Below are 24,544 nucleotides of genomic sequence, written 5' to 3'. Positions count from 1 at the left end.
TTTGCTTCAGGAGAGCAAGGACATTGTTGATGCTCTCAAGGATAATATGGCCAGGGCACAGAATCAGTACAAGCAGTACGCAGATCAGAAGCGGATTGAGAGGAGTTTTGAGGTTGGTGATATGGTTTACCTCATGCTTCAGCCCTACAGACAGTCTACTCTTAAGAAGAGTGGGTCAGAAAAGCTTAAGCCGCGCTATTATGGGCCTTTCAGGATTATCAGGCGGGTAGGAGAGTTGGCTTATGAGCTTGAGCTTCCAACAGATAGCAGGGTGCACAATGTGTTCCATGTGTCGCGCCTCAAGAAGGCATTAGGACAGCATGTTGTGCCTTCCACAGTGCTACCACCCTTGGATGATGAGGGGAAGTTGATATTGGTGCCAGAGTCTATTTTGGATAGTAGGGAGAAACAGCTCCGCAGGAGAGTTATCAGGGAGTATTTGGTGAAGTGGAGAGATCTTCCTGTTGAGGATGCCACTTGGGAGACTGAAGCCATTCTGCAGCATCCTGCATTGAGATTGCTTGAGGCCAAGCAATTTCAGGAAGGGCGGACTGTCATGTCCCCTCTTTAGTATGACATGACACTTTACGTGGATTTGCCTATCCTAGACTTTCGTAGGCAGATGGTTGTGATGAGAGAGTCATTTTGGCGTTTATTTGGTGATTGGATGGCTCATTATGCTCTTGGAGACATTATATTTATTATTACTTTTTATTTGGGGCCAAAATGTTATTGAGGTGCACTTTTTATTTTATGAAGTAACTTTTTATCTAAAAAGTGCAATGAGGCTTCTAGAAGATTCTATTATGGATACTTCTAGAAAGTCATGGATACTTCTAGAAAGACTAAGAGGCTTCTAGAAGATTCTATTATGGATACTTCTAGAAAGACTAAGAGGCTTCTAGAAGATTCTGTTATGTGTATAAATAGACCCCATGGGTCTCTCATTTGGCATCGAAGTCTATTTTCTCTAGTGCATCTACTTGAGCATTTGTGGAGCTTGAAGGTCTGCAAATATCATTGATCTTTGGGAACGATAACTCCCTTAGATTAGCATAACTGAGGAAGTGAAATATCTTCTGAAGGGTTGCGTTATTGGAGATGGTACTCAGCCATTTCATGTTGGATTTCAATTGAAGGTTGATTTGAGGGCTTGTATTTGGTGAATAAGGGTTTTGAATTCATCCCAGCTCAAAATTTGGTACTGTAGCCGCACAGTACGACCCAGGTACGGCCTGCAACAGGGACAATACGGTAGTGACAACAGGGCATTCTTGGGACAGTCCAGTCCTCCTTTCATCAGCATTTCATAATCGGAGTTCAAGGAGCGATTTCCAGGTTCCATTGTATGGTTTTTGTTGTCAATTTTTATGATAGAAGTGCACAGTTGTAACAGTCATATATGTATTCAGAAAACAGTCCATTGTAATCAGACATTGCTATCTTGTAGTTGGATTGATATAGTAGAGAAGGTGCATTGCAAGGTCATTGTTCATGTGTGATAGTTTATACATTCTCTTGTCATAAATTCAGTGCTCATGTGTAAGAGTTTGTAACAGTCATACATTTTTAGAAAATTAGTCTACTGAACAATGCAATCAGAATTTGGGAAATTCATGATATATTAGCATTGAAGTCCTTGCATGAATATTTAGAGTTTCATTATTGTTTATTGTGTTACATTTCAATATTGGTATTGTTATCTCAATTGTACTTGATGCTCAAAACAACTATCATATTGAAACACTACATCACAAACAAAACAATTTAGTGCATGCCAAGTGTTTGACAAATTGTCTCAGTTCAGATTTGGGGTTTATTAGTGGCCTTTATAGTAAGGGTCATTACAACGGGGGTAGGAGAGGCATTCCAGAGGTGCTTTGAGGCACGGGGATGGCCAACCATAGACCTACCCGAGATGAGAGCAGAGTGGCAGTTTCAGGTGGTGGCCGAGGAGAGTCGAGTGCAAACTTTGGTGAGACAGATTGAGCAGGTTGTGCGGGATGGCTATTACCGACTCTGGGAGGGTCAGATCCAGGCAGATAGAGCTGCAGAGTTGGCCGCTCACATCCCGTCATTGGAGACGGAGTTGGCCCAGCAACAGGTCCGAGCCGGCCATGCGGAGGAGGTTTTGGACACGGTGAAGAGAGAATTGAGCTCTGTGAGAGTCGCACTGGCGGTTGAGTCAGAGATGAGGACCACAACAGAGACCCGCGTACCAGCCTTGCGGCAGAGTTGGAGGCGAAGCACAAGGAGCTCATGGAGGCTATATTCAAGGTGAAGCGGTCACGAGAGCACCAGTTGGTGGCCGAGCGGGACCTTGCTTATCGAGCTGATCAGGTGATGCGGTTGCGGGAGCAGTTGGCTTCAACATCAGCGGCCCCTTCTTCTTCAGGGACACCCTCTTGCCCTCCCCAGTGATTTGTTGTTTTGGGTTTTAGTTTTGCTTGTACATCATTGCCATTTTGGTTGTCTGTCGTCCGGAGACGACATTTCTTTTTGGGGGGGATGATGTTGTCAGGTAATTAAGCATTAAGGTAAATTGTGTTAGCATCGACAGTTAACCCGTCGGTTGTCGGCATTTGGCACCGGGTAACTGACCACACTCCTTTATATTGTATCTGTTTCCAGTCTTTGGACATGCTATTGTAGTCCAACATATTGCTATCATTGTATGTACTGGCTTATTATGAATCAATAGAACACTTGTGAGTTCCATATATTCTGTGTATTTATGTCATTTATGCAATGTCTTAACCTGACACCCTACGGGGAAAACAACAAGACCATTGTTGTGCAGGTAACAGTCACCATGGAAATCTTAAATTCAAAGTTCCTAAAGCTGCTTGGCGAGGGAACAGTTAGGATGAAAAGGAATGAGATAAGATATGGGTGTACATGGGCATATAACCAGTCTGACAACCCTACTTTTCACAAAGAACTGATGGAATTTCAGTGCAAATACAACGAAAAAGCAGAGAACAAGGAGAAAGATATGGCAAGGGAACAGTTAGGATGAACAGGAATGAGATAAGATATGGGTGTACATGGGCATATAACCAGTCTGACAACCCTACTTTTCACAAATAACTGATGAAATTTCAGTGCAAATACAACGAAAAAGCAGAGAACAAGGAGAAAGATAAAAAGGCTGTTCATGGACCAAGAGCATTCGTGAATGAAGACGGTGAGGCCAGCATAGAGATGGTGAGATCCAACAAAGAGCTCTTGGTGGTTTCTCCCCCCCTGGGCCACTGGGGGTGGGAGAAATTCAGTGAAAGTCATGATTATATGGCCTTGGCATTAAGAAAACTCAGTTACTGCTCTTTTGTACGTTTTGTATCAGTCTACATTTTCTCTCAGTCAGAGCATATGGACAGCATAGTTGCAGTCTTTAGATGGTATTATAGTTGGTTCTGGTTCTTATGCTGTATAGATCTCTAGTACAGGATACAAACCCTTTCTTTTGTTTTGATTTAACAGCTTTTTGTATCAACACAGCGGTCACTGGTTGTGAAGGGGTAACCCCTGTATCCTAGGGGTATGGTTCTCTGATCTGTGATGACTATTGTAAATGTTTAAAGTTTAAACTATATTTAATACAAAAACATATCAACAAATTCTGCTTTAAGAATTAAAAGTACAAAAATAAGAAAATAAAAGAGAAACCAATTACTCTACTATCACCATATAGCACATGCACGCTTGTTACCAACTATATGCATGATGATATATTCATTCTTATACCATGTATAAGAAACTTTGTTGAGAAGAATTGTCACACAGTAACATTAGTTTAGCATACTATTTGATCTAATCCTATATCTTTTTGATGCAAGATAATATACATTTACTCCCTTGTTAGTGTGATCTTCCCGACCCACAAGTATAGAGAGCATGAAAGATGGAAAATCCAATAGAGACTCTCACCAAATTAAATTTTGATCAGAAATCATAATGCAATATCACGTCATCTTAATTTCTTAAAATCCTGGTACGCCTAACAACAAACTCAAGGTTCTAGGCCTATCTATTGGATTGGAACCTAATCTAAGAAAGGATTTGGATTCTGGAAATGGAAGGAATATGAGCACTCTGAACAATATAATCTAATCTCTTTCTGCCATGGGTAACAGCCCCTAAGTAGACCTATTTATCAATAACAATAAATTTAAATACATTAGTTACATATTGTTAAATTATGCTACTGTATTTGGCATGATATAATCTATAATAGAATGATCCACAAAATGAATATACTTTATATTTGTCTAGGAAAGCATGTTGCAAAGATGAAACAGCTAAGAGACGTACTCTGTTGCAGATTGATGAATAAATGTTTTAAGTTGCTCAAATGCTGTTCCAGCAATTATACTGCCAAGAAACACATTCACCAGAATAAAGTAATAATACTTTTTTGCTGAGTTTATCTCAAGTGCTGACAATGATGTATGGCCTTCCACTTTTGACATGAACATCAAGATTGATGGAAGAAAAATAAGAAAAATCTTTAATGCCAGTCCTGGTAGAAAGCCTTGAATGAATGATTTTATGACTTTCCTGTAGACACATGATAAAGTGCACATTTGAAATTGCTCTAAACTGTAAGAGAGAACATAAAGGCCTAATCTATCTAAAAACACAAATCAAAATTCAAAAATATGTGATCTATATATTAATACTTAACTCTAAACCTATATCAGAAACAAAATCTAAGCAATCAATCTAATCATTTCAGTTTTTATTCACATATTTCACCCAAAAATGAATAAAAAATGTCATATTTGAGAAGATTGTTGTGCCAATTTCAACAGAACAAATATTAGAACCAAACAAAAGAATGCATAAGAAGACATTTTTCATATTATAACATTTGCAACATATTATTAGTCTTGACAATGCCAATATGAATGTAAGGAAATACATGCCCAGTTCTAAAATCTATTCTCTTTACAATTTAAAATATTCATGATATATAAACATATGACATAGACAAAATGCACCATGGTCTGTACCTAAAACCTTTGCTTCATAGGAAAATTTGAGGCCCTTATTCTCTATTGCATGATTGAAATATAACATTGAGACCCAATTAAACAAAGTTACATTATCAACTAAGGAAAGTCCTGCAAGCACCAACCCTTCAAAAATGATAATTCAAGCTAGAAAGAAATGTATGACCTTATAGAGCAGAAATACTAATATTAAAGGAAAGGAATTTGCAATTCTGTCAACTTTCCAAATTCACATGTCAACTTACACTTCAATAAGTGGTTTCAGGAAGGGAACAGCTTTCTCTATCCCTTCAATGTTAGCTAATGACTGCACAAATGTAATAGGGATCATGAAGAAAAATACAAGGAAGAAAACTGCAACAGATATCAGCAATCTCCGAACAGTTAGTTCAACAAATGGAATTGCTAGATTGTTCCAGAAGACATCTCGAGGCTCTGGGGCCCACTCTGTTAACCATATTGTAGGATTTTTGCACTGTTGTGTTTGAGCACAAACTGCTGCTCCCCAGCGTGATCTGAATGAAACAAATGCCACTGGCATAATACATTTACGGTCTTTGAGCACTCTTTCTCTTTCCTCTGCTACCTGCATTCTCATTCAAGAGAAAAATCAAAATATCAGCACAATAAATTGATACCAATATATTGATAAGATTGAAACTATCCCCAAAATTTCAGGCAGTTTTAAAACTAGGCTCATACTAACACCATTGTAAATTTGTAATCAAGAGTATTTGATAAATGTGTTCTTGACAGGGATGTGAATGTTTATCAAACCAAAATGTACAGGCGAGGGGACTTAAAACTAGTCCACCAAAAAAAAATATACAATCTGACAAGGCGATGGATCTAAATGACTCTATACAACCACACACCAGGCAATCAGTGTGAAGTTAACTATCAAATACAAAAATTTTGGCATCTTGTGCAATGAAGGAAATATGTTACTCTAAGTCTGAAATTACGGGAGGCAATGTTTCTTTAGAAGGAAGAAATGTTACAGCCTTACATGTTTGCATGAATATGATGACTGATTTGGCCCTAAAGATGTGAGAAAACATTCTAAAATGCTATTAACAAGAAGCTATTTCAAGTTTATGTCTTAAGTTACAACTAATACAAAAGTTAAGCAATAGTTAATTATTGTACAATCTAAAACTAAATATACAGTTGTCTGTAACATTTATATTTACAAAAGTATCATGGATAATATGATAATTCAAAATTGATCTTGAACACTCTTCCAGCAAGAGCTAACCATGGACTTTGAAAGAAACCATGATGGATATGACCACTGATTTGCCTAAATCTGTTCTTGCAATGCCCATAAGTCAGGCTCATCTGGGCCTTTCCAGCTCCTAAATTTCAAAAGGTAGTCCTGAAAGCACAACCCTTAACTAAAAGTCTGTCCAAAACCAAATACAGAATTCAACAAATGCTTCATTTTACTCCTAGATTTTCTCTATGAAGCATATGGTCAAAAACTTGAAACATAAACGCCAACCTTTCGACAATATCAGTTGTGATTTCAAGCATGAAATTAAAACGATTATCAGTCGGTAAGGAGAATGGGCTGGGCGTATATGCAGAATATAACTAATAGTAACATTAATTTCCATGTATTGACACAACCTGGAAAAACTGTAAATGAAATTCAAATACCCAGGTTTAGTATAGTAAAAACTGGGGAGCTTAAAAACACTTTAGTTGTAAAAGAACAAGAAAAAAACCAATTTGTCTATTTTCTGTAAAACATTATGCATAGAGATAAATTAGACATAACAACTTACAAAAATGCTAGTAAAATAATTGTATAGAATTAATAAAACTATTTTATTCACTTAGGAGGATTTATGTACACAAAATGGCTGGCCCTAAAACAGTAGGATGTTATGTAATGGAGCATTGCCTATAACATGTATATTTATGGGTTCAATTCGTAATTTGATAGTTTTTGAAACTGAGCCTTTAACACTCTTTCTGATGTGCTGACCATGGACTTGATGAGAAAAAAGGGATAAATTGGACCATAGATTTCCCAAAATTGTCAACAAAATGATGAAAACACAGTCTTCCATATGTTAATCCTATGCATATAAGCCAAGATCATCCAGGCCCATTCACTTTGACTCTTTTCAAAATTGAACTACAGTTCAGAATTGTACTATGTAAAATGAAATTTACAATTGTCTGAAACATGTAGATTTATTGGTTCAATTGATAATTTGAGTTTTTTTAAAAATGAATCCTAAGCACTCTTCTCACAAGTACTGATCACAGTCTTGATGAGAAAAAAGGGATGGATCAGACCATCAGTTTCCCAAATTATCAACAAAATGATTAAAAAGTCATGCATCTGCTCATCCAATTGCTTTATGCCAGGCTCATCCTAGGCTTCTCTAGCCACTAAATTCTAGAGGGCCGCCCCCAAAGAAAAAGCTTTCTGAACTTCCAAGAACATCAAACAATTATCTATCAGGTAAAGACTGGACAGGGTGCATACACAAAACATAAGTAATAAGTGTTCCTTGGCCATTTCACAGAACATAAGTAATAAGTGCTTATGTACTACTAGGTGTCCATTTTCATGATCAATTCATCATCATTTGTATATCAAGTGAATAGTTATCTTGTCTTTGGTTCTTCAACAAATAATTTTTCAAGGGAAAAGATGATAAAAATGATGAAGAGAGCTAGGAAATAAGCAGGGAAGATGCAGAAGTAATTCCAGCCATGCCCAAGGAAAAGTTTTATGGAAAGCTTCAGCACACAAAATCATGAGGAAATTCCATCCAAAGTATAAGGAGGAACCTAATACAAGTAAAGTGCACTTTTTGAATGCCTCTGCACCTATTTTTCCCACCCTAGATCAGCAAATGTGTTTAGGTCTTTAATGTTCTATACCATACCATTATCATTTTAAGGCTAAGTGAAATGTTGACACAACTTGATGATAAAGATTCCAGGGAGAAGTTCCACCTAACAGCCAAAGTGTGGCAAAGTTGTTATGAATCGGCAGACAAAATGAATTGCAGTGTAAAATAGAACTGCCAAGAGGAATAAAGCTGATGAAAACGTGCCAAGCTTATAAAGGTTTTAGTTGTCAAAGTCGGGGAATTTTTTTGAGGTGACAAAGCCAGGGATAAGTTCCACCCAAGGCAAATCAGGTAGCAAGTGGTTAAATAAACTCCACTCTGCTGTAAAGGGCCTATGAGATCAATCATAGGTGAACCAAGTGACAAAACCCTTTCAAAACAGCACCTAAGACATGTTGTGCGAATCGCACACCCATCCCCGTCTTGGACAGGGACCCCCCCGATTTGTGCCTTTCTGTCTTTGCGGAAGAGGAAGGGGATATGAAGGGTCAAGTTGGTGAGTGATGGAGTCTGAAATGTCGTCTTGATCTTCAAGTGCCCTGAAATTTGGCTAACTCTGAAAAACTGAGGAATCCTCCAAAAACTAGAATTTGCAATATAACTCCTGGAGGTCTGAAACCACTCTCAAACATCTTGAAAGTATATATGGAATATAACTTAAAGTATCACTTATACTTAAATGTTATATTCCATAAAATGATCCTCTGGGGAGATCTTGACAAACTTGCCCAAGTGCCCAAGCTCGCACTTCTTCAAAAAAACGTTTAAAAACGCTTAATTTGCCCAATTTCGGACCCTGGGGCGAAAACTTGAAAAAGTTCAAAAGTTGCAAAAATGCCCCAGAGGTCCAAATTTCACTTAAGACACCCAATTTCGGACCCTGGGGCCGAAATTTAAAGATTTCGAAAAGTTTGCAAAAAGCCCCCAGAGGTCCGAAAATCACTTAAGTTGTCCAATTTCGGACCCTGGGGCAAAAAGTGAAAAAGTTGACAAAACTGGCTGGAGGTCCGAAATTCACTTAACTTGCCAAAAGTGCTTTTAGGTCCGAATTTCACTTAAACGCCCCATTTCGGACCCTAGCTCCGAAATTTGAAAGTTTGTTATAAATTTGCAAAAGACCCCAATGGTCCGAAATTCGCCTCAAACCTTTAAATTCGGACCCTAGCTCCGAAATTTTAAAGTGTATCGATTTTGCAAAATCGAGCTTTAGGTCTGAAATTTCTACAGGTCACCAAAAAAACGCTGGGAGCTCCGAAGTTTGTTTAAGTTCGCAAAATATGCTTCAAAATGCTAAAAGCTCCAGAAGGTTAAAATCGCGAAATTTCCAAACTCGTTTATAGATCCGAAGTTTTACGAAGGACATTTAGGTCCGAAAACTTTTCTGACTTGCAAAAAACGCTAAATGCTCCGAAATTTGCAAAACAGGCCAGAAGGTCTGAAAATGATAAAGCGTTTAAATTCATTCAAAACACTCCGCAATTTGCAAAGGGTGAAACAGCTCCGAAATTTCAAAATATATATCAAATTTGCCAAAACGCATTTAGCTCCGAAAACTCCCAGTTTGCCAAAAACGCTTGAAAGGTCCGAAATTCTTAGAGTTTGCAAAATCTTACAAAGGGTCCGAAGTTTTCTTTAATTTGCAGAAGTGTTCAAGGTTCGAAAATTACCCTTCAGTTTGCATAAACTCCCCATGCTCCGAAAATATCTCCAATTCAAAAACGTCTAAGTTCTCCGAAATTCACCAGAAAAGCATGAGTTAAGAGTTTTTTAAAATTTGCAGAAGCTCTTCAAACCTCCAGAATTGCGCTATAAGAAGTTTTCAAAACGCTGTAAAACCCATTCAAAGCGCCCAAGACTCCAAAGGTAAAATCACGCAGAAGTAAATCGCCCAAGCACTATCAAGACCAAAGATCAGATTTCACATTCGAAGAGAAAGGAGAAGCATTTTCAAGATACATCTCACAAAGAGCTTCTCAAGCCAGACGTCGTAATTAAATTTAATGTTTGTTAAATTAATTAATTAATTTTTCAAATTGATTTAATGAAATGAAATTGGTTGATTGATCGCAGGACGTCATTAAAGAACCAGAAGAAAGACCTCAAACACAAATCGAAGAAGGATCGCAATCAAGGCCAGGCGCTGAAGACTAAAAAAAGAAAAAGATGTGGGAACGTGCTGCAGGAGCGTGAGAGCAACCAAACATTGGGAACCGTGCCGCTGAACAAAGATGAAGTCCACCACCGGGACCAAAGACCAAAGAACACTCTGAATGCTGCAAAGTTTATGCCTTCTCAAGAAAGTGCACAGCTAGATTTAAGTCCAGAAATTCAGTTTTAAAACTGAAACTACTTTATTGTAAACTGCCTATGGGTCCCGCACAAGATATTTTTGTGGATAACTATTCCCAACCACCAAGAAGATTGGATAGACCTGAATTAAAGCTAAATAGTGGGAGGTAGTTGAGATAGTTGTTGGTTGGATAATTGAGAATTAATTCGGCATGGGTTAAGGCTGCCAGCTTCTGGAAGGCAGATCAGGACCCTTGGATGCAGTCCATCCTGATTCAAAATTGTAATATCTATAAAAGGCAGAGGCCTTTCTTTTGTAAAGGGTTAGATTGTTAGATAATTGGAGATTGTTAGAGGGTTAGAGATTTCAGTTAGACAGTTAGATTTTAGAGTTAGAATAGGTTAGATTTTAGGCATAGCATAGAGATGTTGTAGAAATTGTTGTAATGGCAGCTGAAGTAAATATATGAACATTGAAATATGGTGTTTGTTGTCTTTGTTTTGGTCTGTTTGCATGGTTTCTTTCAGCTGGTTAATTTTAGAGTGCAGGGATTTTAATGGTGAAGTGTGGAGGGGTATTTGATGCATTTCTGGTTCATACCATTGGGGGTCTGCTCATTGTAGGTCACTGTGCATGGTTAGTCTGAACCCAAACTGTGCTTAGTTCAACTGCGGGTGTTCGTCTTAGGCTGCGTCAGAATTGGGTGCCTAAAACGGGTGTCTCCGATCTGAAAATCCTTCATCCCTTGGAGCTTGCACCATTTTTGTCCAGTTGTGAGGGTATCTCTGGTGAAACAAGAACTGGTTTATCGAAATCTGTCTACCCACTGCATCAGTTGTTATCATCCTTGCCCTTAGGCTTCCTGAACCCTTCCCTTTTGATTTTATTTCGTAATTCGAGAATCACAGTAGACCAGTTTGTTGCAAATCATAAGTCCCCCTGTGTTTCCAGAAAAAACACATCAAGCCACTGAGAGATCCCGCAGTCAAGACCTGACAAAAGAAACCTTGAGGTTGTCCCCTTTGATCAAACCAAAAACAGCATTAGGGACTTCCTTATCTCAAGAGAGGATAGGATACTCAGCCGGGTTATTCTATTCTGCGTTGGCCGTATGGAGTTTGCAGCAATGCGATTTCAGACGCGTCAACAAGACATAAGCAAAGTGACGAGGTCATTAGTGATTAGCACTTGGGATATAAGGAGAAATAGTAATCGAAATGAAGCACCATTTTGTAGTGGTTAAACCAAGGCAATTTTCCACCCTAAGTTGAAAAGGTGGAAAAAACATTATGAAACTCCAGATAAGGTTAAAAACTGGTTCAAAAGAAACATAGGTGCATTTTTGGCAAGACATTGGCACTTCGTTTTTCTCTCAAACACAGCTTTGAAGTGGCTTAACCACTAAGGAAAACCACCTCATTTGAGAACAGTTTAAAACATGATAAAAAGGAATGCTTTTTTGCTTCGCACAGCCAGTGCATATCTCTGCCCTTTTGCTTAGTCAAGGGTTATGGAAAACATAGTCTGAAAATATGCAATTTAGTGCCTATAAGGAAATGCTGTTTAAACTTTGTTATTTGCAGCAGAATCAGGATTTTTCTTTCCTCCATTTTTGCATGGTGGCTTTTTTTTCAGCCATCCCCGTCCCAGGGACAGGGGACTCCTAGGGGACGTCCCCAAAAGTTCTGCATATGGATAATGAATTTTGACAATGAATTCTATAATCAGTTTGCCTTTGACTCTCAATTTAACACAAATTTGCCTTAAGAACTCTAGTAGTTCTTATATGTTAAGGTTCTATAATGGATATGTGCATGTTTTATACATGTTTTCATATGAATATTTTAAATTTTCTTATATATAATAATTTTCCCTACTTTTATATAGCCGTCCCCTTTGCCGTCCCCTAGCCGTCCCCAAAATTGGCAAAAAAAATCATCGTCTGGGAAACACGTACCCCCGTCCCCTGCCATCCTTGTCCCGGAAACTTGGGGTAACAGAGAAATTTAGTCTTCTGTGGCAGGGTTTCTACCTCTTCAAACTGCATATAGAGCAAGCCATCTTCAAGGCCAGCATTCGTTGTAGTTTGGCAAAGATTTTGTCTTCCACAAGTTCTAAATCATGATGGATAGTGTTTCCAGTATATCTCGGAATCATCAGATTTGAGACACCAAGTAAATTCACAATGATAAGAAATGTTTACACTGCTTCATCAAAACCCTGACACAAGGTCATAATGATAAGAAATGTTTACATTGCTTACTTCATCAAAACCCTGACACAAGGTCATATGTTGTCTTCCAAGTCTTCAAAATCGTCCAAATTTTCATAGTGTCATTAGTCAGATAGGAGAAATAAGGGTTCAAAATTAGAAGATAGGCATACTATCATGTTGAGGTGTCGGTAGTCTTTGTCAGCGTTTCATCTTCAAGTTGTCAAATTGGCATCGATAAGGTATTTATCAAAATTGCATTCATAGGATTTTAATGCTATTAAAAAGTTTGTGATATTTCATAGGTTACAGCAAGTTTCAGTCAAAGGTTGCTTCAGCTTGAAAGGTAATTCATGTGCCAAATTTCTATTTTTCATAAACAACTGCATCCAGCAGAATCAACATCAATAGTGGCTATTTCTGGGTAATGAAAAAGATCCTATTATTAGGCCTTTAATTTATTTTTTTCGCTTCATAAGTAGTTGGAGGTCATCACAAGGGGGACCTCCTCCCCATTCAACATATTCAACTTAGAAGCCACATAAGCCACTTAATCAACTCAAGTCAACATAGAAGCCACATATAGATGTCACTTTGGGGGATTCAAACATGGATCTCCAACATGAGAACCTTATGGCCTTGTTATTTGAGCACAACCCCATTGACATTATTAGGCCTTTTTTTTAATTAATTCTTTTAGGAATAGATTACTTGTATGTTGTTTTAGGAATAGATTAATTTAAAGTGGTACTCTTTGAATATTTTATTATTATTCGTTCTTCTCTAAAAGCTACCATTGGTGAGTATAATAACTCTGCTTTGAAGACATAATTGGTAATGATAGTTGATGAAAAACTTATTCTACAGGAATTGTCATTCAACTAGAGTTATTGTGTTATTCAATGATTCCAAATTTGTAATTCCATCAGTTAAATTGAAAGGAGATTGTATTCAATCAAGCTTTATATTGGTGCAATTAGTGTTTCTAAATTGTAGCTTTGAATGTAATTTATTTCTTTGCTTTATGAATTTGTGTGATGTTCAAATTTTTTAATCATCTTGTGACCTGCTAGTCTTTTCTTTATCCATTTATAAGTATTCTTTTGTTTTCAATCCAATTATATCTTTGTTCCAACACAATATTAATCTTTTCTTTATAATTTGTGCTTGATAATATCTTCCTTTCAATCTGAGAATCTCATTGAAGGACTTGGCTATTAATACCCTGGTGCTTACATCTAGGGAAAAACCATAGTCAAGTATTAATTTATATTCATACAAAAATCCCATTAAGTCTTGTATAGCATGCATACTTGTGAATTCTATCTATAATTTTAGTCTAGGCTTTGTTAGATCTTAGACTATGTCACAAGGTTCAGGTTCGAATTCGAGTTCCGCAACAATAAAATTCGGATGAAATTCGGCAAGGAAAAAAAATTGAAAAATAAATTGGATTAAATTCGACCTATATAAATTTGATTTTTTAAATATAAATAATAAATCTAAAAAATATTAAATAACAATATATTAAATTTAATATATTATAATAAATTTTTAAATATTATAATATAAATAATTTTTAAATTTTAATTTAAATATTCTTAATATATATAGCATAAATATAATAAATAAACAACTTTAATGTATATTTGAATAAATATACTAAATATGCCTAGTAAGAAGACTTTAACATATGTTACACATTTTAACATATATACTAAAAACGCAGAGTCGAAATCCTGCAAAATATGCTGTGACACACAAAAACTTCCTTTGCTTATGCTCCACGGCTCCACCTTTGTGCAGACCTGGGCCTCGCCTGAGAATGCGAATGACGGCCAGCAATAATTTGTTCATCTCAAACAACAGAAATAGTACAGCAGAATGAAGACAACCAGAGTTAGGAATGGCTGTCATCAGCAGAGCAGTACATGCAGAATATAATTTTTCAAAGAAAAATCACAAAATCACTCTTACAGCAGTCACAACAGTCAAGACAGCACTCTATTTTATTGAATTCCTTCCCTCTTCTACCAACCATCAGCATTTTTCGAAGGAAAATCAGTCATAAGATCAATTTGAAGATTAGAATTTTTAATTTTACCCTGATATAGTAGTACAGCACATTCAATTCCCAAATTTCACATACATTCAGGTATTTGGTTTTGCATCTTATTCCTATATGTTACTGAGATATCATAATGATGGAATCATATTTTCATGGAATATCTTCTCCAAGTCTCAAAGGTGCAATCTGTTGAGAGGGATGCACAAGTTAGGGGTTGGTTTTCCAATTCAGCTGGAAACATACAAGTGTAAATCTGCCACAGATTCCAAATTTATCACTAATGTGATGGCCAGATTTAAGATCAACCTTCTACAAAAAATGGACCTATGGCATGGTGGGCATCATGTAAAAAAGATTGGGAATCAAGTTCATGTATATTCTGAAGGTCAAAGACTGTTGGGCCAATTGCATAGATGAATTTGAGGTCAAAAGAAGAATTTCGGTTGTCTAATGGTTTGGCAGTTTGCAGATATGTTATTATTAACATAATATTTTCCTAAGTTAATTATTAATGATCAATGATGTAATATATTGTATTCGATCTTTTACTAAGTTTCTTGTTAGAAACTTTCTATTTTTGTAATGCCTTGTACATTATTTATTGAGCGTTCTTGCTCATTGTAAATACAATCTAACTTTTTACCAATTACATGTTAAAATATGGTATCAGAGCGGGAAACACTAAAAACATTGTCAAATTTTTTGAAATTTTTTTTTCAGAATTCGAATTTTTTCCGAGGATAGTTTTCTGTTGTTGGGTTTCTTGGCGGATTTTTTCTGCAACCCTCTGTGATTTTATTCCAGCCGCGATTCTGAGGGTCTCCGCGCAATTTTGTTTCAGTTCGCGTTTTTTATTTCCGTGGCACTTTCTGCTTTCATTTTTGCCCGTGTTTTTTCGCACTCTTCTGGCCTTCTTCTGCGATTTGCTAGGGCTTTGTTTCCTACCTACATGACAGTCAAAACCGTTGTGATTTTCTTCTGTGTCGTCGGGTTTCTTCTTTTGCGACTTGTACCTTTTGAGACGCGATTTATTTTACGCGATTTTTGCCCAGCGATCTGCAATTTCTCCCCATGGTTTCGTGTCGGGTCTTTTTGTGGGGCGGCCATTTTTCATGTTAGATTTTCTTCTGCGCTGTTATTTCTCTACGTCAGCATTTTTTCTATAGATTTCGTGCACCTATGCGCGACCTATCTTCGGCATTCAGTTTGCCTTCAACCCGCAATTTGTTTTCTGTCTATGTGGGATATTTATTTCCGAAACATCTTATGTGGGCGACGGCTAGGTTTTTAAACCCTCTTTTCTGTGGCACCTGATTTGTGGTTTTTTGCCTCTTTCGACCTATGATGAAGTTCAGTTAGGGTTTTGCACAAAATCCTCAGATATTTGCAGAAATTGATTTTTGACAACAGATTCCTTGTGGGTTTTTCTCACATTTTTTTGGGTCTATCGAAATTTTTTGGGTCTGCAAGAAATTTTTTTCTCAAAATTCGTGCCAGTTGTACTTCACTTTTTTGAAATCTGTACCTTCTACTGCCTCTGTTTCAGATTTTCACCTTTTTCAGATTTTCTCTTTTTCGTGCATTGGGAAACATGCAAGATGGCGTCATTGACCAACTTAATGTTGGAAGGCAATGATTTAATGGCAAGAATTATAACACCTGGAAGCAGCACATGTTGACCATTTTTTAATATCGCCACCTTGATGATCTTGTTTTGGGAAAAGAATCTTGTCCTACCGCAGCCGAATCGAATCAAGACAAGTTTGATGAACAGAATCGAGAAGCCGTCATGCTTCTCAAGCTATCCATCATAGATGACCAATTACCTCAGATTCCTTTCGGCAAATCATCATCAAAAATCTAGATGCATCTGAGGGAATTGCATGAGACATCCGACAAAAGCTGAGCGTCCTTTCTGAAGAACCAATTGTTCTCCATCATGATGGATGAACGTATGTCCTTATAGGAGCATCTTATGAAGATTAAGGACATTCGAAATCAGCTCGAAGCTATTGGTCGGAAAATGGAGGAAGAGGATATGGTAGTAATAACCTTGAAGAGTCTACCAAAATCCTATGAGCACTTCATAGAAACTCTCAACATTACATCTACGAATGTTGATTTGAAATTTCCAAAGTTATGCACCTAACTTCTGCAGCAGGATTGTTGGAAACAACAGTTTGGTAGCAGTGCCACTTCATCCTCCTCAGAGCAAACCTTTGCAGCCAAATCCTTTCATAAGGATAAAGGAAAAGCTCATTCCTCTTAGTCATCTCAGCAGAAGGGCTCCCAGTCAGTCCCAGGAAGGTTTGAAGAAGAAAAAGGTTTAGTGCAATTATTGTCACAAATATGGCCATATGATCAAGGATTGTCACAATCCAAAAGCTTCCGAACAACGGAAGTAGGGGGGGTCTCAACCTAAAGCCAATGTTGTTGAGCACACAGAGCATAAAGAGTCTGGCTTTTACGCCTTCATGGCTAAAAGACCTGCAGACCATGTGAAAGCTCCTGCCTGAAATATAGATTCTGGTGCATCTCAGCAATTCACTCACAGGCTTGATTGGTTTACAAAAATCTCTCCCTATACTGATTCAGTCATATTTGGAGGAGGTGAAGAGTATACCATTATCGCCAAGGGCAACGTTCATATACAGTTTGGTGGGAGGAATCTCATATTCCTCAATGTATACTACGTTCCTCGCATGGAACTGAACCTTCTCTCCGAGTCAAATTATGTGGCATTCTCCTCAACTTGATGTGCTATTCAATGCTCACAAGTGTTCTATTGTTGATCGTGCATCTTGCACTACTATAGCTGTTGGCATTGAGGATCATGGTCTTTATCGACTTGTGGATATGGGTGATTCTCTTGAGAATGCCTTCGCAACTCAATTATCCTCTATCACTAGTCTATGGCATCAACGATATGGTCATCTGAACATTCACTACCTTGCTCAACTTGTTCAGAAAGATTTAGTACGTGACCTACCTGAAATTCAAACTCAGAATCAACGAGTTTGTGAAGCTTGTCAGGCTGGGAAGCAGCACAGGACACCATTCAGGGATGGTGACTCATGGCGAGCATCTAAGGTACTACAACTGGTCCAATGAATACTCCTTCTGTTACTGGGTGCAGGTATTTCTTACTTTTTGTTGATGATTATAGTTGTAAAATGTGGGTGTACTTTCTTAGACAAAAATCAGATGTGTTTCCTGTATTTCAAAAATTTAAGGCCTTAGTAGAAAAAGAGTCTGGTTGTTCTATTATTACTCTTAGGTTTGATAATGGGGGGAGTTTTGTTCTACTGCTTTCTCCACTTTCTGTGATACACATGGCATAAAACGTCAGTTAACCACACCATACACCCCTCAGCAAAACGGCGTTGTAGAACGTCGCAACCACACCATTATAGAAATGGCTAGGTCTATGTTGTAACACAAAAATGTTCCTAAGAAGTTTTGGGCAAAAGCAGTATACATTGCAGTCTATCTCCTTAATAGGTCTCCCACTCATGTTGATAAGGGGAAGATTCCTGAGTAAGCGTGGACTAGTCGGAAACCTAGGATCAGTCATTTGAAAGTTTTTGGCTCTCTTGCATATGTATGGATTCCAGATGCCAAGCGCTCCAAGTTGGATTCCAAGAGTTAGAAGTTTATGTTTATAGGGTACAGTGACAATCACAAGGCTTACCGGCTGATTGATGTAGACATTGGTCGTCTTATCTTCAATCGTGATGTTGTCTTTGATGAAGAACGAGGACCATTTCAACTTTCCTCGTCTGAGCAGCATTTTGAGGATCAGCCTTTGAAGGCTTCTGATTTAGGTGTTCGTCTTCCATTTGGTTCACCTGATGGGAGGGATGATGCAGATTTTGAATTTGATGATGCACTACCTGAATTTCCTCCGGATGGTGCTAATCTTCCACCTATTCCTGTTCCACCTCCCGTTCCAGTTATTCCTCCTGCATCTGATGTTGGTACCTCTACTCTCCGACCTAAAAGGTGAGACCATCAATGATCTTCGTCCTGATGAGCTCATTGAGAGATCTTCTAGAAATAAGGGCAAGCAACAAAATACAGTTAACTTTGCTCTCATTGCCAACATTCATAGCATTTATGAGCCTCAAACCTATACAGAGGCAAAAGGGATTCCAAAGTGGGAATAGGCAATGGATGCAGAATACCAAAGCCTTCTGAAAAATAACACCTGGGTTCTCTTTGACCTTCCTCATGGGAAGAGGCCCATTAGCTGCAAATGGGTGTATAAGGTCAAGTATCATGTAGATGGTACCTTAGATAAATAAAATTCTAGATTAGTTGCTCGAGGATTCACACAGTGGGAGGGCATTGACTATGAGGAGACTTTTGTTCCTACTACCAAGATGAGTACAAAATTCCAGATTAGTTGCTCGAGGATTCACACAGTGGGAGGGAATTGACTATGAGGAGACTTTTGTTCCTACTGCCAAGATGAGTACAATTCATCTTCTTCTCGCTATTGCAGCTCAGTTTGGATGGAAAGTCCATTAGATGGATGTTAATAGCGCCTTCCTCAATGGTGAGTTGCACGAAGAAGTCTACATGACGCAGCCTCCTGGTTTCAAGGTTGTTGGTAAGGAACATCAAGTATGCAGACTCAAGAAAGCATTCTATGGACTCAAACAGGCTCCTCGAGCGTGGTACATCAAGATTGATCAGTACTTGGTTGCTCATGGTTTTCAACGTAGCCCTTCTGACAGTAATCTGTATATCAAACACTCTAGTGGTGATATTCTCTTTCTTATTGCCTATGTGGATGACTTAATCATCACTGGCAGTTCAACACATTTGATCACAGAAATCAAACAAGACTTGTGCAAGGCTTTTGATATGACAAATTTGGGGCTTCTCCATTATTGTTTAGGTGTTGAGGTTTGGCAGACTGATGGTAGTATTTTTCTTTTTCAATCTACGTATGCCAAGAACTTGCTTGACAGGTTTCGAATGCAGGATTGTAAACTTGCTTCCATGCCTATGGAGACAGGACTGAAGTTGTCAGCCAAGTCTAATTCTCCTCCTGTAGATGAAACACAATTCAGGCAACTCGTGGGTAGTCTCATCTATCTTACTACCACTAATCTCAACTTTGCAGTGAGCTACATTTCACGCTTCAAGTCAGCCCCCAAGGCTGATCATTGTGTAGCAGCGAAGCGTGTGCTGCATTATGAAGGGCACTTCTGATTATGGACTTCTTTACACTAGGAGTCACGATCCTAGACTCAGTGGTTCCACAGATTCAGATTGAGTAGGTTCGGTTGATGACAAGAAATCAACATCTGGATATGTGTTTAGTTTGGGGTTTGGTGCAGTCACATGGACTAGTAAAAAGTAGCAGGCAGTGGCTCTCTCCTCAACAGAAGTAGATTATTGAGGAGCAGTTAAGGCACAACATGTGAGGCAGTTTGGCTTCATCGGATGCTTGCGGATATGCAGATATCTCAAGCAGCTTCGACTCCCTTGTTCTGTGATAATCAGGGAGTTCTCAAACTTGCCAAGAATCCCATCTTCCATGAAAGAACCAAGCACGTGGAAACTCATTGTCACTTCATCAAAAAGCTTGTTGAAGACGACTTAGTTCAGTTGCAATATGTTCCAACTGCGGATCAGACTGCAAACATTCTCACCAAGTCGCTCAGTCTAGATAAGTTTGTCAAACTCAGGGGGCAGCTTGGTGTGGTTGATAGATTGAGCATTAAGGGAGGGTATTAACATAATATTTTCCTAAGTTAATTATACTGTATTCAATCTTTCTCTAAGTTTCCTATTAGAAACTTTCTATTTTTGTAATGCCTTGTACATTATTTATTGAGCGTTTTCGCTCATTCTAAATACAATCTAATTTTTTACCAGTTACATTTTGTAATAGTTATGACAAACGTAGAAGGTATTTCAGATGATGAGTACAATATTCTTTCGCCTCATTTCATGAAAAATAACATTGATCAACAGCCCGTGTCCTTAGTAAATTGGTCCGCACAAAGAGGTTTCTTCAAATCAGCAACGAGTAAAGATTGCCCACCATTAGTAAATTTGTCCAACAAAGAGGTTTCTTTAAACAAGGAAAGGGCGAAGATGACCCTAAAAATGCAGCATGTTTTTCCTTAATTCAAAAAGGACAAGGAAGCAATGGTACTCGAAAGTGTTACTAGGTAAAAACCAGGCATTCCAGAAATGGGAAGGTCCTGGGGATGTAGGCACAATAGGGAATGTCCCCTCATGTATTAACTATTAAGTTACATAGTGTATATGAATTTATGAATTTCAACTCTCATCTGAACTCTCAATTCAACTCAATTGCTATGTATATTGTATATGATGAATGATTTATCAATGTTATCATATGATATTTTGAAATTTTCCTATTTTTATATAGCCATCCCCTCTACGATCCCCTCTATCCCAAAAAATGGCAAAAAAAAAACCATCCCAGAAGCCCGTTTCCCTGTCCCCTCATCTCGGAAACTCGGGGTAACATAGCAAGAAAGTCTTCAAAAATGATAAAGGAAAACAGATTGGTTTGAGAGTTAGCAATAATGAACATACCTCTCCTATCTTCCTCAACAATTGTGATAAAAATAAAAAGAACTGGAGAAACCATTACTGAAAAAAGAAAAAGGGGGGGGGGAGGGAAACATAAATATAACTCTGGAGGTGGCAAAATTGAGGCTGATTCCTAAAAAGTACTGGCATCTCTGCACTAATTCAACATGAACAACCTCCATCATCTATCAAGGCATTTTCTCTAGATATTCCCAAGGAGCTTGCATTAACACCAGTTCAATCAGAATCTTTAATTCCATCTTTAGTATTATTTGCTCCTTCTTGACTAGTGCCTGCAATTATTGATAGTTTACCTTCCATTAGGGAAACTCTTAAGTGTATCAAGCAAAGGAGAAGAGGCTGTAAAGTTGATGAAAGTCAGTAATTGTTCAGAAAAGGAGAGTTCTTTCATACCAAATCATTTTTGCCAATTGACACAATCAGTGAAGATTCAATAGAGAAGAGGCTAAAAGCCAATGTAGAATAAAGAAGACTACTGAGGGTATTTTGGTTATTAAGACAACTATTCCTCCGAAGAATTAGTCTATCCACAGTATCAAACCCGCTATTTAGCAAATTGTTAGCACAGATTTGGGAGCAAGCAATTGATATCTAATGTAAATATATTGGAGATTGGAACTAAAAATACCAACGATGAACACAGGGCAAACTTCATATCTGAAATCAACAGCTTCAAGACTATATAATACATTTTTTGCAACTATCTTCCATGCCAAAAAATCACAAGTGGATAGATCAGCTAGGCAGTCATCTATGAAAGAACATAAAAAAGTGGTTATAGGATATTTGTCCACAGGGTGCAAAGATAGTTAAAAACTTGTATACTTTTATAATAAAGAAAAATAAGGTTATTTGAGCTGAGCGATTGCACATATGAAGAAGTGTATAAGGATGCACTTCCTTCTTATTAGAGTATTTTTAAAAATTCAAACAGGCTGATACTGATATTCAATAAGAAACAACAAAATAAGAACTGCACACAGTAAGGGCAACATGGTATCCTTGTAAGAATCATCGTTGAAACTTCTACTTTCGTTGAAGAGAAGAATAGATTAGCTAAAATGGAAAGATTTGCTAATGAATTCATGATCAATATTTCATGCCAATATGCTGATGATGAAGTAGCTATACTTAATTTGGATTTAATGTACAACACAAATTTAAGGAATTGATCACAAGAAATATTTAGGAAAGTTTTACAGATGTACAACATGTACAAATGGACAAAGATCACAATTCATATCCAGAAAAGAGAAGGAATAAAAAAAAATTGAGATATTGATTTTAGAAATTGGTGTCATCCTTCCAACACCTTCTATAGTTGAATTCACTATTTAGAAAGTCGTTTTAGCAACAACGAATTCCAATGGGATTGGTAAGTAGCTATTTTTACTTATCTCTATTTTTAGCTAGGTATGCTGTGTGAGAAGACTATTTTTAGAGAAGTCTAGTTTTAAATCTCTTTACATGCAAGAGATATGAACTCAGGAAAAACTATTGTTAGCTTTGTAGTAATTTGAAGTACTTTGAACTAGCAGTCTAAGTGAACATTGCATATGTTTAGGTTTAGAATTATTGGATAGAATTTTATAATGATTGTATTGTATGCAATCAAGTGATTGCTATAGTAGAAGTAGTTTCTTTAATTTATTTTCATGCAATGCCTTGTAAACCTTATAAATAAGTGTCAATGTAGTGATTTTCATGCCTACTTGTTGTTGGTGTTGGAAATAAGCCACACCCGGACCGACGATGGACTAGTCCAAGAGGGGCCAGTAGCTCAGTGGTAGAGCACTCCAGCAGCGTATGGAAGGTCCTAGGTTCGAGCCCTAGCTGGTCTATGTCTCAACATGGTATCAGAGCAGATGCATGAAGAGCCATTGCCACAGTTAGTGCATCCCCTCTATCTTGAGGAGGAACTCGAGCTTAAAGTGAAAAGATGTGACAAGGGATAGAGATCATTTTTAGATTGAGTAGAGATTCTTGGTTACAAGTTATAATTGAGGACAATGCCAAGAATAATGAGAAGGAAGTTTGGGCCACTTCCTTCCAGCTAGACTTTGATGATTCTCTTCATAGAAGTGACATGTCTATCTTTAGCCTTGGAAACTCTGCAGATTTGTATCTATCTATGGCAACTGAAATATGAGATCAGGACCTTCATTGGATGAAAGGACCAAACTGATCAAATAAGTCTTCTCCCTATTACCATATTTATTTGATAGTATATGGTGCATTGCTTATGCTCATGTTATTTGTCTATTGTATGTACTGGACTAATGGTTGCCTTCCTGTTCATGAAACTACAACTGCCCATGTGTAAGGTTGAGTTCTGTAGCCCTTAGCTATGATTACATACAATTTAAGACATCTAATTTATCATTATCAATTTTTGAGCTATGTTTAACAACAGATTATTACAAGTGTATGTGCAAGTGCATGTGTGATTGCAGGGGACACTTGAAGACCTTGGTAGTTAAGGCTTGACTGCCGTTATACTACTTACAAGGGTTGCAAGTTTATCCAAAGCCAAATGGAGCTTGGATAATGAGATAAGTATTTTTCTTGGTTATTATCTCGAGTATTACTTTTATTTGCTTTTAGTCAGCCTCTTATCACTATTTCTATATGTAATATAAAAGTCGCTCTTGTTCTTTTCTTTGGCCCTTGAGGATGGGTTTTGCAGAGAAAGAAGAGTGACACATTAGGAATGTTGCTGAGGCATCTGTACAGGTAATGGCAGCATTAAGGATTACAAAGCAAAGTCGAGACAAGAGGGCTCCCCTAGTAAGAGGGAGCGAACTTCTAAGGGTATGCTTTTGTGACAGAGGGAGCAGCTAGAGGTTCTGCTTCAATTGACTTTCGAGGATCTTGGTTATATTTGTTCAGAGGGAGTAGACCATGTCGAGATGGTTTCTCTAGTGATCAGCAGTCGGAGGACTCTATGATTCATGGATGGAGTCCCATGTGTGTAGGCTGGAAGGTTTTATGTTGTCACCTAGGTCGTGATATTCCTGGATAGATGGATACTTGGTGAACTTGGGATTCACCAAGAGTGATGCAGACTCCAACCTTTACTTAAAGGTTGTTAATGGTGAGGCATTGATTTTGGTCCTTTATGTTGATGACTTATTTCTCACTGTGGCATCATTCAATGTCAGAGGGAGTTAGCCTCTGAATTTGAGATGAAGGATCTTGGCCTTATGTACTACTTCCTGGACTAAAAGTTTGGTAGAAGACCGCATGAGATCTTCTTGAGTTAAGGGAAGTACACTATAGACATCCTGAAGAGATTAGATCATTGATGTATTTGGTCAACACCAGACCATATATCTGTTTTGCAGTGAATTCTCTTAGTCAGTTCATGTGTGAACCAAGATAGATTCATTGTGTTGCAGCATGTGTGGCAGCTTGTGAAGCAATGTGGCTTCAGAAGCTCCTTGTAGGATTGTTTGTACAATCATTGGAGCCTACAGTTATTCA

At 37.8% G+C, this 24,544-nt stretch overlaps 1 protein-coding gene across 3 annotated transcripts in view; it reads right to left on the bottom strand.

Annotated features, from left to right (window-relative positions):
* Positions 1-24,544, bottom strand: part of LOC131062954 (CSC1-like protein At1g62320) — a 148,981-nt gene that overhangs the window by 41,226 nt on the left and 83,211 nt on the right. For all 3 annotated transcript variants that reach the window (XM_057996700.2, XM_057996699.2, XM_057996701.2), the window contains exons 8-9: positions 5,261-5,601; positions 4,315-4,560 (exon numbers count right to left, since the gene is read on the bottom strand). In XM_057996700.2, the coding sequence (XP_057852683.2) occupies positions 4,315-4,560; positions 5,261-5,601 (587 nt within the window). The remainder of the gene's footprint in view (positions 1-4,314; positions 4,561-5,260; positions 5,602-24,544) is intronic.

This window comes from Cryptomeria japonica, chromosome 6, assembly GCF_030272615.1.
Source record: "Cryptomeria japonica chromosome 6, Sugi_1.0, whole genome shotgun sequence".
Taxonomy (NCBI): domain Eukaryota; kingdom Viridiplantae; phylum Streptophyta; class Pinopsida; order Cupressales; family Cupressaceae; genus Cryptomeria; species Cryptomeria japonica.
Note: the sequence above shows the minus strand (reverse complement) of the source record. Positions and strands in the feature narration are given on the sequence as shown.